The sequence below is a fragment of the Solanum pennellii genome, chromosome 5 (assembly GCF_001406875.1).
Source record: "Solanum pennellii chromosome 5, SPENNV200".
In the NCBI taxonomy this organism is placed as follows: domain Eukaryota; kingdom Viridiplantae; phylum Streptophyta; class Magnoliopsida; order Solanales; family Solanaceae; genus Solanum; species Solanum pennellii.
Genome location: NC_028641.1, coordinates 9,083,711 through 9,094,670, shown reverse-complemented (window position 1 = coordinate 9,094,670; position 10,960 = coordinate 9,083,711). Strand labels below are relative to the sequence as shown.

Here is a 10,960-nt window from a genome sequence, read left to right as displayed (position 1 = left end):
TGGGCGAGGAGGGATTCGAACCCCCGACACCGTGGTTCGTAGCCACGTGCTCTAATCCTCTGAGCTACAGGCCCCACCCCGTCTCCACTGGATCTGTTCCCGGGAGTACCCTAAAAAAAAGGAACCTTTCCTCTCCCCAGCCATTTCGGGTTAAGAAGATGTGAAAGCGCGTTTATCTCTATAGGTCTATAAGAAGGGTGCGTTCCGAGGTGTGAAGTGGGAGAGAAGGGATGTCACAATTGGGGTTTTGAATAAAACGACCTTTTTCTTTTTCATTTTTTTTTCGTTTTCATATTGAAAAAGTAATAAGAATGAGAGGTGTTAAGCTTTTTATAAAAAAAACTAACAATAGTGGAGTTTGGGTAAAAGGTGGTGATGGAAATTTAGATGGAGTTGATTATTATGGGGTACTCAAGGAGGTTTTGGAAATGGAGTAGTCCGGTTGGCCTACAAAAAAAAATATATTGTTTAGATGCAAGTGGTTTGATCCAACCCCAAAAAGAGGTACGAGAGAAATCAAACAATATAATATCATTGAAGTAAAGCACACAAGGGAATATGAAGCTTATGATCCTTTTATTATTGCACAAAATGTTAAGCAAGTGTACTATGTTCCTTATCCTTGCGTCCAGATAAAGCTGATTGGTGGGTGGTTATTAAAACCAAATCCATGGGCCGTGTGGAAGTTGAAAATGTGTTGGATGTTGCATACAAAAATGATGATTCATCAATTGTTCACCACACCGTCGATATTGAATTAGAAAATGATTTAGAGCATCCTGAACACATATTAGAAGAGGTTGATATGGAAGAAATAACAAATGAAGGGGCAAATACAACAATTCATGAGGATGAGTATGAGTATGATGATGAGGATGAATATGAATATGAGGACGAGGATGAGGATGAGGATGAGAATGAGGACGAGGATGAGGATGAGGACGAGGAGGATTCGTAATTACCATTGTATCTCAGTATTGAGTGCTTTATAGATTTATTAATGATACAGAGAGTAATTTATTAATCTATCCTCGTGTGCCTTTTGTTTTAATTTCAATAAAAAGATGATTTTTAGTTCAATAAGTTCAACTTCATATGTTCTCGTGTGCCTTTTGTTGGATGTTGTTTTCCATATTATTTTGTACTTGTGGTTGTGGCTTTATTTTATTTTAAAAAGTGATGAACTGCTAGATAAGCTACTGGATGATGTTTGTCTCTCATATCTTCAATATCTAACCTTCTTTGACTTGAATGTTTTTGTTACTAATTAGATGACAGGTAAATGTAAGAATAAAGATATTGATAATGGCCCCAAAAAGAAAAAAAATAAAGAAGGTATGGTTAGTAGACAACAAACAGGTATACATATAAGATCAGACAACACAACATCTCTTCCACCGAAAGACACTCTGCCACATTGCTATTCTAGGCCGACCGTGCCTCCACATATTAATCCTCCTTCGACCTATATGCATCCACCACTGCAATATACTAAGCCGCCCCATGAGGTACCTTTGATGATGACCACATCAGGGAATGCTACCCCACATGGATACAGTGTTTTACCTCCAGAGGATAATCGACCAACGTCTAGTGTCTCTCGCACTAATACACACAAACCTGCAGACTCACAGCCATCATCATCATCTGCTTCACAACTTATGATGTTGAGTCTTCACATTCAAGGTAATAGTTCTGAGCCTAACACTCCTACCACAAATCAGTCAGATACACCTGGTCATGACAATACACAAGTTGGCATGAGGGACATGCATAATAGACTTGTCATCGAGCCTGAAGGCTACACGTAAGTTTTTTTTAAAAAAATATGGTATGCTTGTTATTATATGATTTAATTGTCTTTGTTTTAACTTGTAACTGTTAAAAATTTGTATTACAGTTTCAATCCAGATGATGCTGTGGGGATCATTTCTCAGGTAATCAAAGAACTCTATAGAGATGCTTATCCTACATGGGGCAAGTTCCTTAGCAATCTCAAGAGAAAAATATTTTTGGAGTTCAGGGTATGTTCGAATTTATTTGTTTAACACTATTAAAATACTTGTCTTCATTAATACTTATCAAATAAAATGATTTATGCTTTGATTGTAGAAAAAATGTGCTTGGCGCCCGGAACATGAGGCCAAAATTTGTGCAAACTTTCACAAGAAAGCTACGCATACTCTTGCTAGTTTGTTTAATAAAGCTCGTAGAGATAATAACAAACCTAGCTGGGTTCTACCGGAGGATTGGGCAAAATTACCTGTGCATTGGAAATATGATCCAAGATTTAAGCAGATCAGTGAGATCGGTAAAAACGCAAGATCATCTACTAAGGGTGGTTCTTTACACACAAGTGGGGCTCAAAGTCAAGGAAGTGTGAGGAGGAAATTAATGTGTATCATTTTTCTTTGTGTTTATATATTTTATGTATTAATATTTAATTACTCTTGATTATAACTTTATTATTTTATGTAGGAAAAGGAACTAGGAAGACCGGTAACTCAAGCTGAGGCATTTAAGGCAACACACATTAGAAAGAAGAAAAATCCTGAAGATCCAGACGTGTGGGTTGAACCGCGAGCTGAAGTGACCTACGTAAGCCTCTAATTTTAAAAAATAATTACTTATTTTCTAAATTTATATTCCTATATGATAACATTCAATTTAGAATCGATATCTTCAAGCTTTGGAGGATTTACAACAAACTCTGCCGGAAGAAAATCTAGGTATGCCACTTACTCAAGAACAGGATGAGAGAGTTTGGTTAGACTTGACTTGTGGGCCGAGTAGATATGGGTATGCATATGGAATGCCGCATAAAACCTTTTGTGAATTTTCTTCTGAGTTTGAAGGCCTAAATAGTTCAAATCATGATGAATCGATGAAGAAAAATTTGGCTATGGAGAAAAAGATTGTTGAGCTATCTAGCCAAGCCGAAGAATCACGGGCTAGGGAAAGGCGGTTGGAATTACAGTTTGCGGGTCTTAAGGCTCAATTCGATGCACTACTTGCCCCAGGAGGGATTCCCCCTTGTTCTGGTGATGTCACTTTCCCTCCTCGACCTCCTCAATCTCAACCTACTCAATATCCAATGTATGGTCAACAAAGAAATATGACACATGAGTCTAGTAGTGATGAAGAAAGTGATTATTATGTGGCAAACACACTACCACATTAGTGAAGTTTAGACTTGTGATAGATAATCTAAGTTAACTTGTGGATAATTTTGTTAACTTTATAATTTTGTGATGGGAAATATTTGTTTTGTGAATACATGATAACGTTGCAATGTATTATATAACTTATGGATATCATGGTTTTTGTTTAATATATAATTATGTTGAAGTGAGTTGCAATTGAGTTGATAAGAGAATATTTAGTAAATGTATTGCTTCAATTGATTTTTGGAAGCTCTTTGAGCTTGATTTGGTTACTGAATTAAAATGACAGGTGATGAGAAGCCGCGGAAATAATAATTAGCTGCCAGTTTTTTTCCAGAATGAGGTCTCTTTTTTGCATTAATTTTTCCAGATATTTCATTATAGAGACCTCATGAGGTCTCTATTTAACATTTTATATTTTATAAATGCAGAAAAGAGACCCCATGAGGTCTCTTGTTTGCATTAATTTTTCCATATATTTCATTATAGAGACCTCATAAGGTCTCTATTTAAAATTTTATATTTTATAAATGCAGAAAAGAGACCTCATGAGGTCTCTTTTTGCTTATATTTTCCGTAAATTTCATTATAGAGACCTCACGAGGTCGCTAAAAAATAAATGCAGAAAAGAGACCTTATGAGGTCTCTCCTTTAAAATAATATAAAATTAAATTAAATAATATCTTTGCGACCTAATGAGGTCTCTTTATTAAAATATAAAATTAAATAATATAATAAAATAGTGACCTCATGAGGTCTTGATATAAAAAATATAAAATTAAATTAAATAATACGATAGTGACATCATGAGGTCTCTTTTTTTAAAAAAATCTGACAATTTGTTGGTGACCTCGTGAGGTCTCCGTTTGGCGACCTCATGAGGTGTCTTTAAAAAAGTGATCTGCATTTTACAAACCTACCGTGGAGGTCTCTTTTTCCCGAAAAGAGACCTCTTAAAGTTACTATTTTCATACATTATGATAATATATTGGTGTGTCATAAAAAAGAATATTATTGTATTAAATATGACTTGAAACTCTTAAGAAAAAAGATTGGCGTTAGTATTGTATAACAATTAAAACTACATATAAAATCTACTGTTTCAATACGTCATTAGTTTATATGTTTTTAAGAAATTCAATGTGCATGCATTTAACATATAATTTATTATATTAAATTATATAATCGTATTATACTTTATCATTTGAACATTATTTACAATTTATTATAAAGAAGCCAACATCATAATATTAAGTCAATTATTTTATGATAGTTTTCATCGTGTCGAATTTGTCAAAACTTGAATTTGTCGCACTTGACATTTCTGGAAAGAATTATTTGTCATGGGTACTGGATGCTGAAATTCACCTTACCGCTAAGGTTCTTGGTGATAGTATAATTGAAGGAAATATGACATCAAGTCAGGATAAAGCGAAAGCTATGATTTTCCTTCGTCATCATCTTGATGAAAGTCTGAAGGTTGAATACCTTACGGTGAAAGACCCACTTGAATTGTGGATAGGTTTGAAAGGGAGGTATGACCACCTCAAGGCAACGGTATTGCCAAGGGCCCGTTATGAGTGGATGCACGTACCGTTTCAAGATTATAAAACCCTAATTGAGTATAATTTTGCTGTATTTAGAATAACTTCCCAATTGAAATTATGTGGGGAAAAATAAAAGATGAGGACATGTTGAAAAAGACACTAACTACTTTCCATGCCTATAATATGATATTACAGCAGCAATATCGTGAAAAAAAATTTCAGAAATACTCTGAACTGATCTCGTGCCTTCTGGTGGCTGAGCAGCATAATGACTTTCTAATGAAAAATCACGAAGCCCGTCCCGCTGGAAGTGCTCCGTTATCGGAGGCACACGCGGTTGAAGCACATGGCCAGTCTGAAATAAGACAAAATAATCGGGGCCATGACAATGTGCGCTGCATGACAAAGGCAAAAGACGATACAATAATCGTCGAGGTGGTGGTCATTGTCATCGTTGTGGCCTTAAAGGTCACTGAAAAAATGAATGTCGGGTACCAGAGCATTTCGTAAGGTTGTATCAAAATTCCTTTAAAAGAAAAGGAAATAAAGGTGGTGCCTCCTCTTCTAAAGCCCGAATAGAGTCACATTTGACTCTCAAAGATGATGTTCAGGCAGGATCTTCTCAAAAATATAATGAGAATGTTGAGGCAAACTTAGCATTAAAAAATGATGTTTTTGATGGGCTCGATGATATTAATCATCTGGAAGTTGAGGACTTCTTTGGGGATCACAACTGAGATTGATAATTGAACTAGGAAATGAATAATGTTTTTATTTATTTTTAATGTCTTAATTAAAGTTTATGTACTTAAGATTTCTTTTGCTAAATTTCTTACTTCTTATTATGTATATTTTTTATTCTTGTGAAGATAAATAAAATTTTCAGTCATCAGTTGGATCCAAAATGAGTAGTGGAGATATGTGTCTTCTGGACAGTGCCACAACTCATACGATACTAAGAGAAAAGAAATATTTCTCTCGTTTGATAATGAAAAAGGCATATGTTAATACAATATCTGGTAGTACAAAATTGATTGAGTGCTCTAGAAGAGCGGCCTTATTACTACCTGGAGGAACATTATTGGTAATTGATAATGCATTATATTGTAGTAAGTCTCAAAGAAACTTGTTAAGTTTCAAGGTTATTCGCCAAAATGACTATCATGTTGAGACTGCAAAAGAAGGAAAGGTGGAATACCTTTATATAATTACAATAAATGCGGATAAGAAAACTGTGCATGAAAAATTGCCAGCACTTTATTCTGGGTTGTATCATACAAATATTGGTACAGTTGAATCACATGCCGTAGTAAACAAAAGGTTTACTGATTCTAATGATTTTATCATTCGGCATGATCGGTTGCGCCATCCCGATTATAATATGATGCGCAAAGTAATTGAGAATTCACATGGGCATACTTTGAAGAATCAAAATGTTCTTCAATCAAAGGAATTCTCTTGTGCTGCTTGTTCACAAGGAAAATTGGTTATCAAACAATCAGTTGCTAAGGTTGGGGTGGAATCCCCTACATTTCTGGAACGGATACAAGGTGATATATGTGGACCTATTCACCCTGCATGTGGACCATTTAAATATTATATGATCTTCATAGATGCATCTACAAGATTGTCTTATGTGTGCTTATCGTCAACTCGCAATATGGTTTATGCGAGGTTGTTGGCTCAAATAATAAGGTTAAAAGCACTATTTCCATATTATGTAATAAAAATAATTCGTCTTGATAATGCTGGTGAGTTTACATCTCAAGCATTTATTGATTATTGTTTGTCTACTGGAATAACAGTTGAACATTCTATTGCACATGTTCATACTCAAAATGGTTTAGCAAAGTCATTAATTAAACGTTTTCATTTGTTAGCTAGACCTTTTGATGAGAACAAAGTTGCCTGTTTCGATTTGGGGACATGCCATTTTGCATGCAGCAGCACTTGTGCGCATAAGGCCAACCAGTTATCATGACATCTCCCCATTACAATTGGTTTTTAGTCAGGAGCCAAACATTTCCCATCTTAGAATCATTGGTTGTGCGGTATATGTTCCAATTGCTCCACCACAACGCACCAAGATGGGTCCCCAAAGAAGGTTGGGGATATATGTTGGGTATGAATCTCGTTCTATTTTAAAATATTTAAAACCTAGAATTGGAGATTTATTTACGGCAAGGTTTGCTGATTGTCATTTTGATAAATCCGTTTATCAAATATTAGGGGGAGAACAAAAGCAATCGGAAAATGAGATAGATTGGAATTCACTTTTACTGTCTCATTTAGATCCTCGAACAAATCAATGTGAGCAAGAAGTTCAAAAGATAATTTATTTGCAGAATATTGCAAATCAACTTCTGGATGCATTTACTAACCTTCCACGGGTTACTAAGTCATATATCCTAGTTGCTAATGCTTAAGTTCGAGTTGATATCCCTATAGGACAAAATGTTAAGGAAAATGAGTCTGGACCAACTTATAACGTGGTAGACCAATTAGTTTCAAGGATAAAAATCCTCGGAAAAGAAAAGGAATAAATGATCAAGATGATGATCATAATATAGAGGCAATTGCTCATGAAGAGCTCCGAGACATAATAAATGATGACACCACAAAGGAGGTCCATGTACCTGAAAATAATGAGAATGAGGAAATCTCTATAAATTATGCCTCGACGAGAAAAAGGTGGAATCGAGATAATATTGTGGTGGATAATATTTTTGCCTATAATATTGCAGTTGAAATAATGCAACAAGATGAGGATTTGGAACCAATATCTGTCAACGAGTGTAGACAGAGAAATGATTGACCAAAATGGAAGGAAGCAATTCAAACAGAATTAGCTTCACTTGAAAAACGTGAAGTTCTTGGACAAATAGTCCGAACACCTGAAGGTATCAAGCCAGTGGGGAATGAATGGATTTTTATGCGAAAACGCAATGAAAGTGGTAAAGTCGTAAGATATAAGGCACGACTTGTGGCACAAGAATTTTCACAAAGGCTTGACATTGATTATGAGGAGACTTATTCTCCTGTGGTAGATGCAATTACATTCAGGTATCTAATAAATATGACAGTTCATGAAAAGCTTGAAATGAGTTTAATGGATGTTGTCACGGACTATTTGTATGGCTCGCTAGACCACAATATTTTTCTGAAAATCCCTGAAGCACTCAAAGTTTCTGAAGCATATAAAGGTTCAAAAGAAAGTGGTTCATAAAGCTTCAAAAATCCTTATATGGATTAAAATAATCAGGGCGAATGTGGTATAATCGTCTTAGCGAATATTTGCTAAAAGAAGGGTACAAGAATGACCCTATTTGTCCTTGTATTTTTATACTAAGGTCAAAATATGAATTTGTAATAATATTTGTTTATGTTGATGACTTGAACATTATTCGAACTCCTAAAGAGCTTTCAAAAGTCGTTGAGTGTTTGAAGAAAGAATTTGAAATGAAAGATCTTGGTAAGACGAAATTTTGTGTTGGCCTTCAGATTGAACATTTGACAAATGGAATATTTATCCATCAATCAACATATATTGAAAAGGTTTTGAAAATTTTTTACATGGATAAAAATCACACCCATTGAGTACCCCGATGGTTGTGAGATCTCTTGATATAAATAAAGATCCATTCCGACATCAAGAAAAGAATGATGAGGTTCTTGATGATGAAACACCATATCTTAGTGCTATTGGGGCACTAATGTACCTTGCCAACAATACCCGATCAGATATTTGTTTCGCAGTAAGTTTATTGGCGAGATTCATCTCATGTCCAACAAGAAGACATTGGAAAGGTGTTAAACATATATTCAGATATCTTCAAGGAACAATTGATATGGGATTGTTGTATTTTAATGCATCCAAGTCAGATTTGATTGGTTATGCAGATGCTGGCTATTTGTCTGACCCACATAAAGCCCGATCTCAGACAGGCTATGTATTCAAATATGGAGGTACAGCTATATCATGGCGTTCAATGAAGCAAACAATAGTTGCTACTTTTCAAATCATGCAGAGATAATACCATTCACGAAGCCAGTCGAGAGTGTGTATGGTTGAGATCAATGACTCAACACATTCTGCAATTATGCGGTCTTTCTGTGCAAACAAAGAAAAGGGAGGATATATCAAAGGAGACCGAACAAAGCATATTTCACCTAAGTTCTTTTTCACACATGATCTTCAACAAAATAGTGAGATAAATGTTCAACAGATTCGTTCGAGTGATAATCTTGCAGATTTATTCACTAAGGCATTGCCAACGTCAACATTTGAGAAGCTAAGATATAAGATTGAGATGCATCGTCTCGAAGATATCAAATAAGTTTTTCATCAGGGGGAAAAATACGCGTTGTACTCTTTTTTCCTTAGCCATGGTTTTGTCCCATTGAGTTTTTCTTGTAAGGTTTTTAATGAGGCAGCACTCAAGGCGTATTACAAGACGTGTGTACTCTTTTTCCTTCACTATGTTTTGGCCCACTGGGTTTTTTCTAGTAAGGTTTTAAGGAGGCACATTATTTATAAACATCCAAGGGGGAGTGTTATAAAACTATTGAATTGTGAATGTTTCTTTTCATCAAAAACATAACGTAATGAATCTATTTAATGTAAGAATTAATGTTGTGCTAACGTATTTGGCTAAAGGATGTAAAGTGTGTTTCCTAAATCCTATAAAAGGATTGTCTTTTTACCCTTATTATATACACTTGAAGAATTAAATAGTATTCTCCACTCTATACTTCCATCAACATTTGTCTACCACTATTGTTTGTGTATTTTTGTATTTTTCTCTCGTTTTACAACATACAATTCATTGATAATTATAAAAATATAATAAAAAAATATTGTGGGGTCCACATTTTATACTTGTTGAATGCTAACTTAATTAAATAACTTTTTTGAATTTTTCTTTGTAATGTTGTTTCTTAAATCAAATCATGATCTTGTTAAAAGTCAAAATTACATATTTGGGGGTCAAACTGAATTAGTATTTTTTAATAAAAAAATTAACATTTTTGTTGATGTTTAAAAAAAGAAAGATTGTATAAAAATAACAAACTATTGATTCAAATTACTTATTACCATAATTTGATTTAATTGTAACTCGTAACAAACTGTTGTCATTCGCTTCTCCCTGAAATTCTCGCTCGCCACTCTCGTTTTCCCGCTAGCAGTATCTCTCTCGCCTTTCTCACTTTTATAAAAACGCAAATGTATAAAAATATGTTTGTGTTTGTATAAAGTGAGAGAAAGTGTATATATACATATCTTTTCGTTCACCTCTCTCCCCATAAAACCTCGCTCGCCACTCTCCCAAATTTTGCTCGCCACTCTGACTCGCCTCTCTCACTTAATACAAACACAAAAGTATAATTTGTGCTTGTATAAAACGAGAGAAAATTTTATATATAAATACAAATACATATATTTTCATCTTTTACACTTATAATTATACAAATATAGATCTTCTCTGTCTAGTTTTTTTTTGTCTTTCTCTCTTTCTTTCTTTATACAAACACAATTATACAATTGATTATAAATTTTCCAAATAATATTTGGGAAAAATTTGGCAAATAATGTTTGTCCATACAATTTGTCATTATTTGGCAAATATCCCAAATTTCCAATTACTAGTTTTTTCTAGTATTTGGGCCGAATCTCATTATTTGGGATATTTTGAAAATTAAAATTTTATCCCAATCTTTTATCTTTTACAAAAACACCCTCTCTAGTAGTTGCTTGCGTTGTATTACATTATTTTTTACGTGAATACCAAAATAGTGATGAAAGATTTAGTGAATATTAAATATGATATGATTGTTGATAAAAATTATTAAAAATTGGCTCTAGGTAACAAAGTCATGTGTTTTGTCTACTTCACGATGTATAGAATAATTCTTGTTGCACTCGCTCCAACTTACCACAATGCTTTAGTATCATGAACACTATTTGTTATTGTTGTAAAAACATCCAATTGACTTGTAATACTAACTTATAGTTAGTTTTGATAGTTTTTAAAACTTGTGCGTATAAATCATATTTTTCTAAAAAGGTGAAATATATTTCCCAAATCCTATGGTCAAACACATGGTGTAATTTCACCCAAATTTTCACTCGAATAATATTTGCCAATAATATTTGGAAATCTATGATCAAACGCTAGCTAAGTATACCAAAACAGATTATACAATTAATCTTTTATGTATGCATATGAAATATATATATATATATATATA

The 10,960-nt window shown here is 34.0% G+C and overlaps 2 protein-coding genes and 1 non-coding gene across 3 annotated transcripts; 2 read left to right on the top strand and 1 right to left on the bottom strand.

Moving 5' to 3' along the window:
- On the bottom strand, positions 1-74 carry TRNAR-ACG. The gene has a single exon. It is a non-coding gene; the product is annotated as a tRNA-Arg (tRNA).
- A 1,446-nt stretch (positions 75-1,520) lies between these two features.
- LOC114077131 lies at positions 1,521-3,181 on the top strand. The gene is made up of 6 exons (XM_027916823.1): positions 1,521-1,807; positions 1,877-2,024; positions 2,113-2,415; positions 2,479-2,598; positions 2,672-2,729; positions 2,856-3,181. Exons 1-6 carry the CDS (start codon positions 1,521-1,523, stop codon positions 3,179-3,181), a joined length of 1,242 nt encoding a protein of 413 aa, XP_027772624.1.
- A 1,249-nt stretch (positions 3,182-4,430) lies between these two features.
- LOC114077130 lies at positions 4,431-5,221 on the top strand. Its single transcript, XM_027916822.1, has 2 exons — positions 4,431-4,721; positions 4,808-5,221. Exons 1-2 carry the CDS (start codon positions 4,431-4,433, stop codon positions 5,219-5,221), a joined length of 705 nt encoding a protein of 234 aa, XP_027772623.1.
- Positions 5,222-10,960: the final 5,739 nt, after the last annotated feature.

Excerpts from the sequence above, each read along its gene's own strand:
- LOC114077131 (XM_027916823.1), top strand. The coding sequence starts at position 1,521 with ATGACCACATCAGGGAATGCTACCCCACATGGATACAGTGTTTTACCT. Across the intron at positions 1,808-1,876 it reads ATCGAGCCTGAAGGCTACAC|AACTGTTAAAAATTTGTATT; the intron begins GTAAGTTTTTTT and ends GTTTTAACTTGT. Across the intron at positions 2,025-2,112 it reads AAATATTTTTGGAGTTCAGG|AAAAAATGTGCTTGGCGCCC; the intron begins GTATGTTCGAAT and ends CTTTGATTGTAG.
- LOC114077130 (XM_027916822.1), top strand. The coding sequence starts at position 4,431 with ATGATAGTTTTCATCGTGTCGAATTTGTCAAAACTTGAATTTGTCGCA. Across the intron at positions 4,722-4,807 it reads ATGACCACCTCAAGGCAACG|AATAACTTCCCAATTGAAAT; the intron begins GTATTGCCAAGG and ends TGCTGTATTTAG.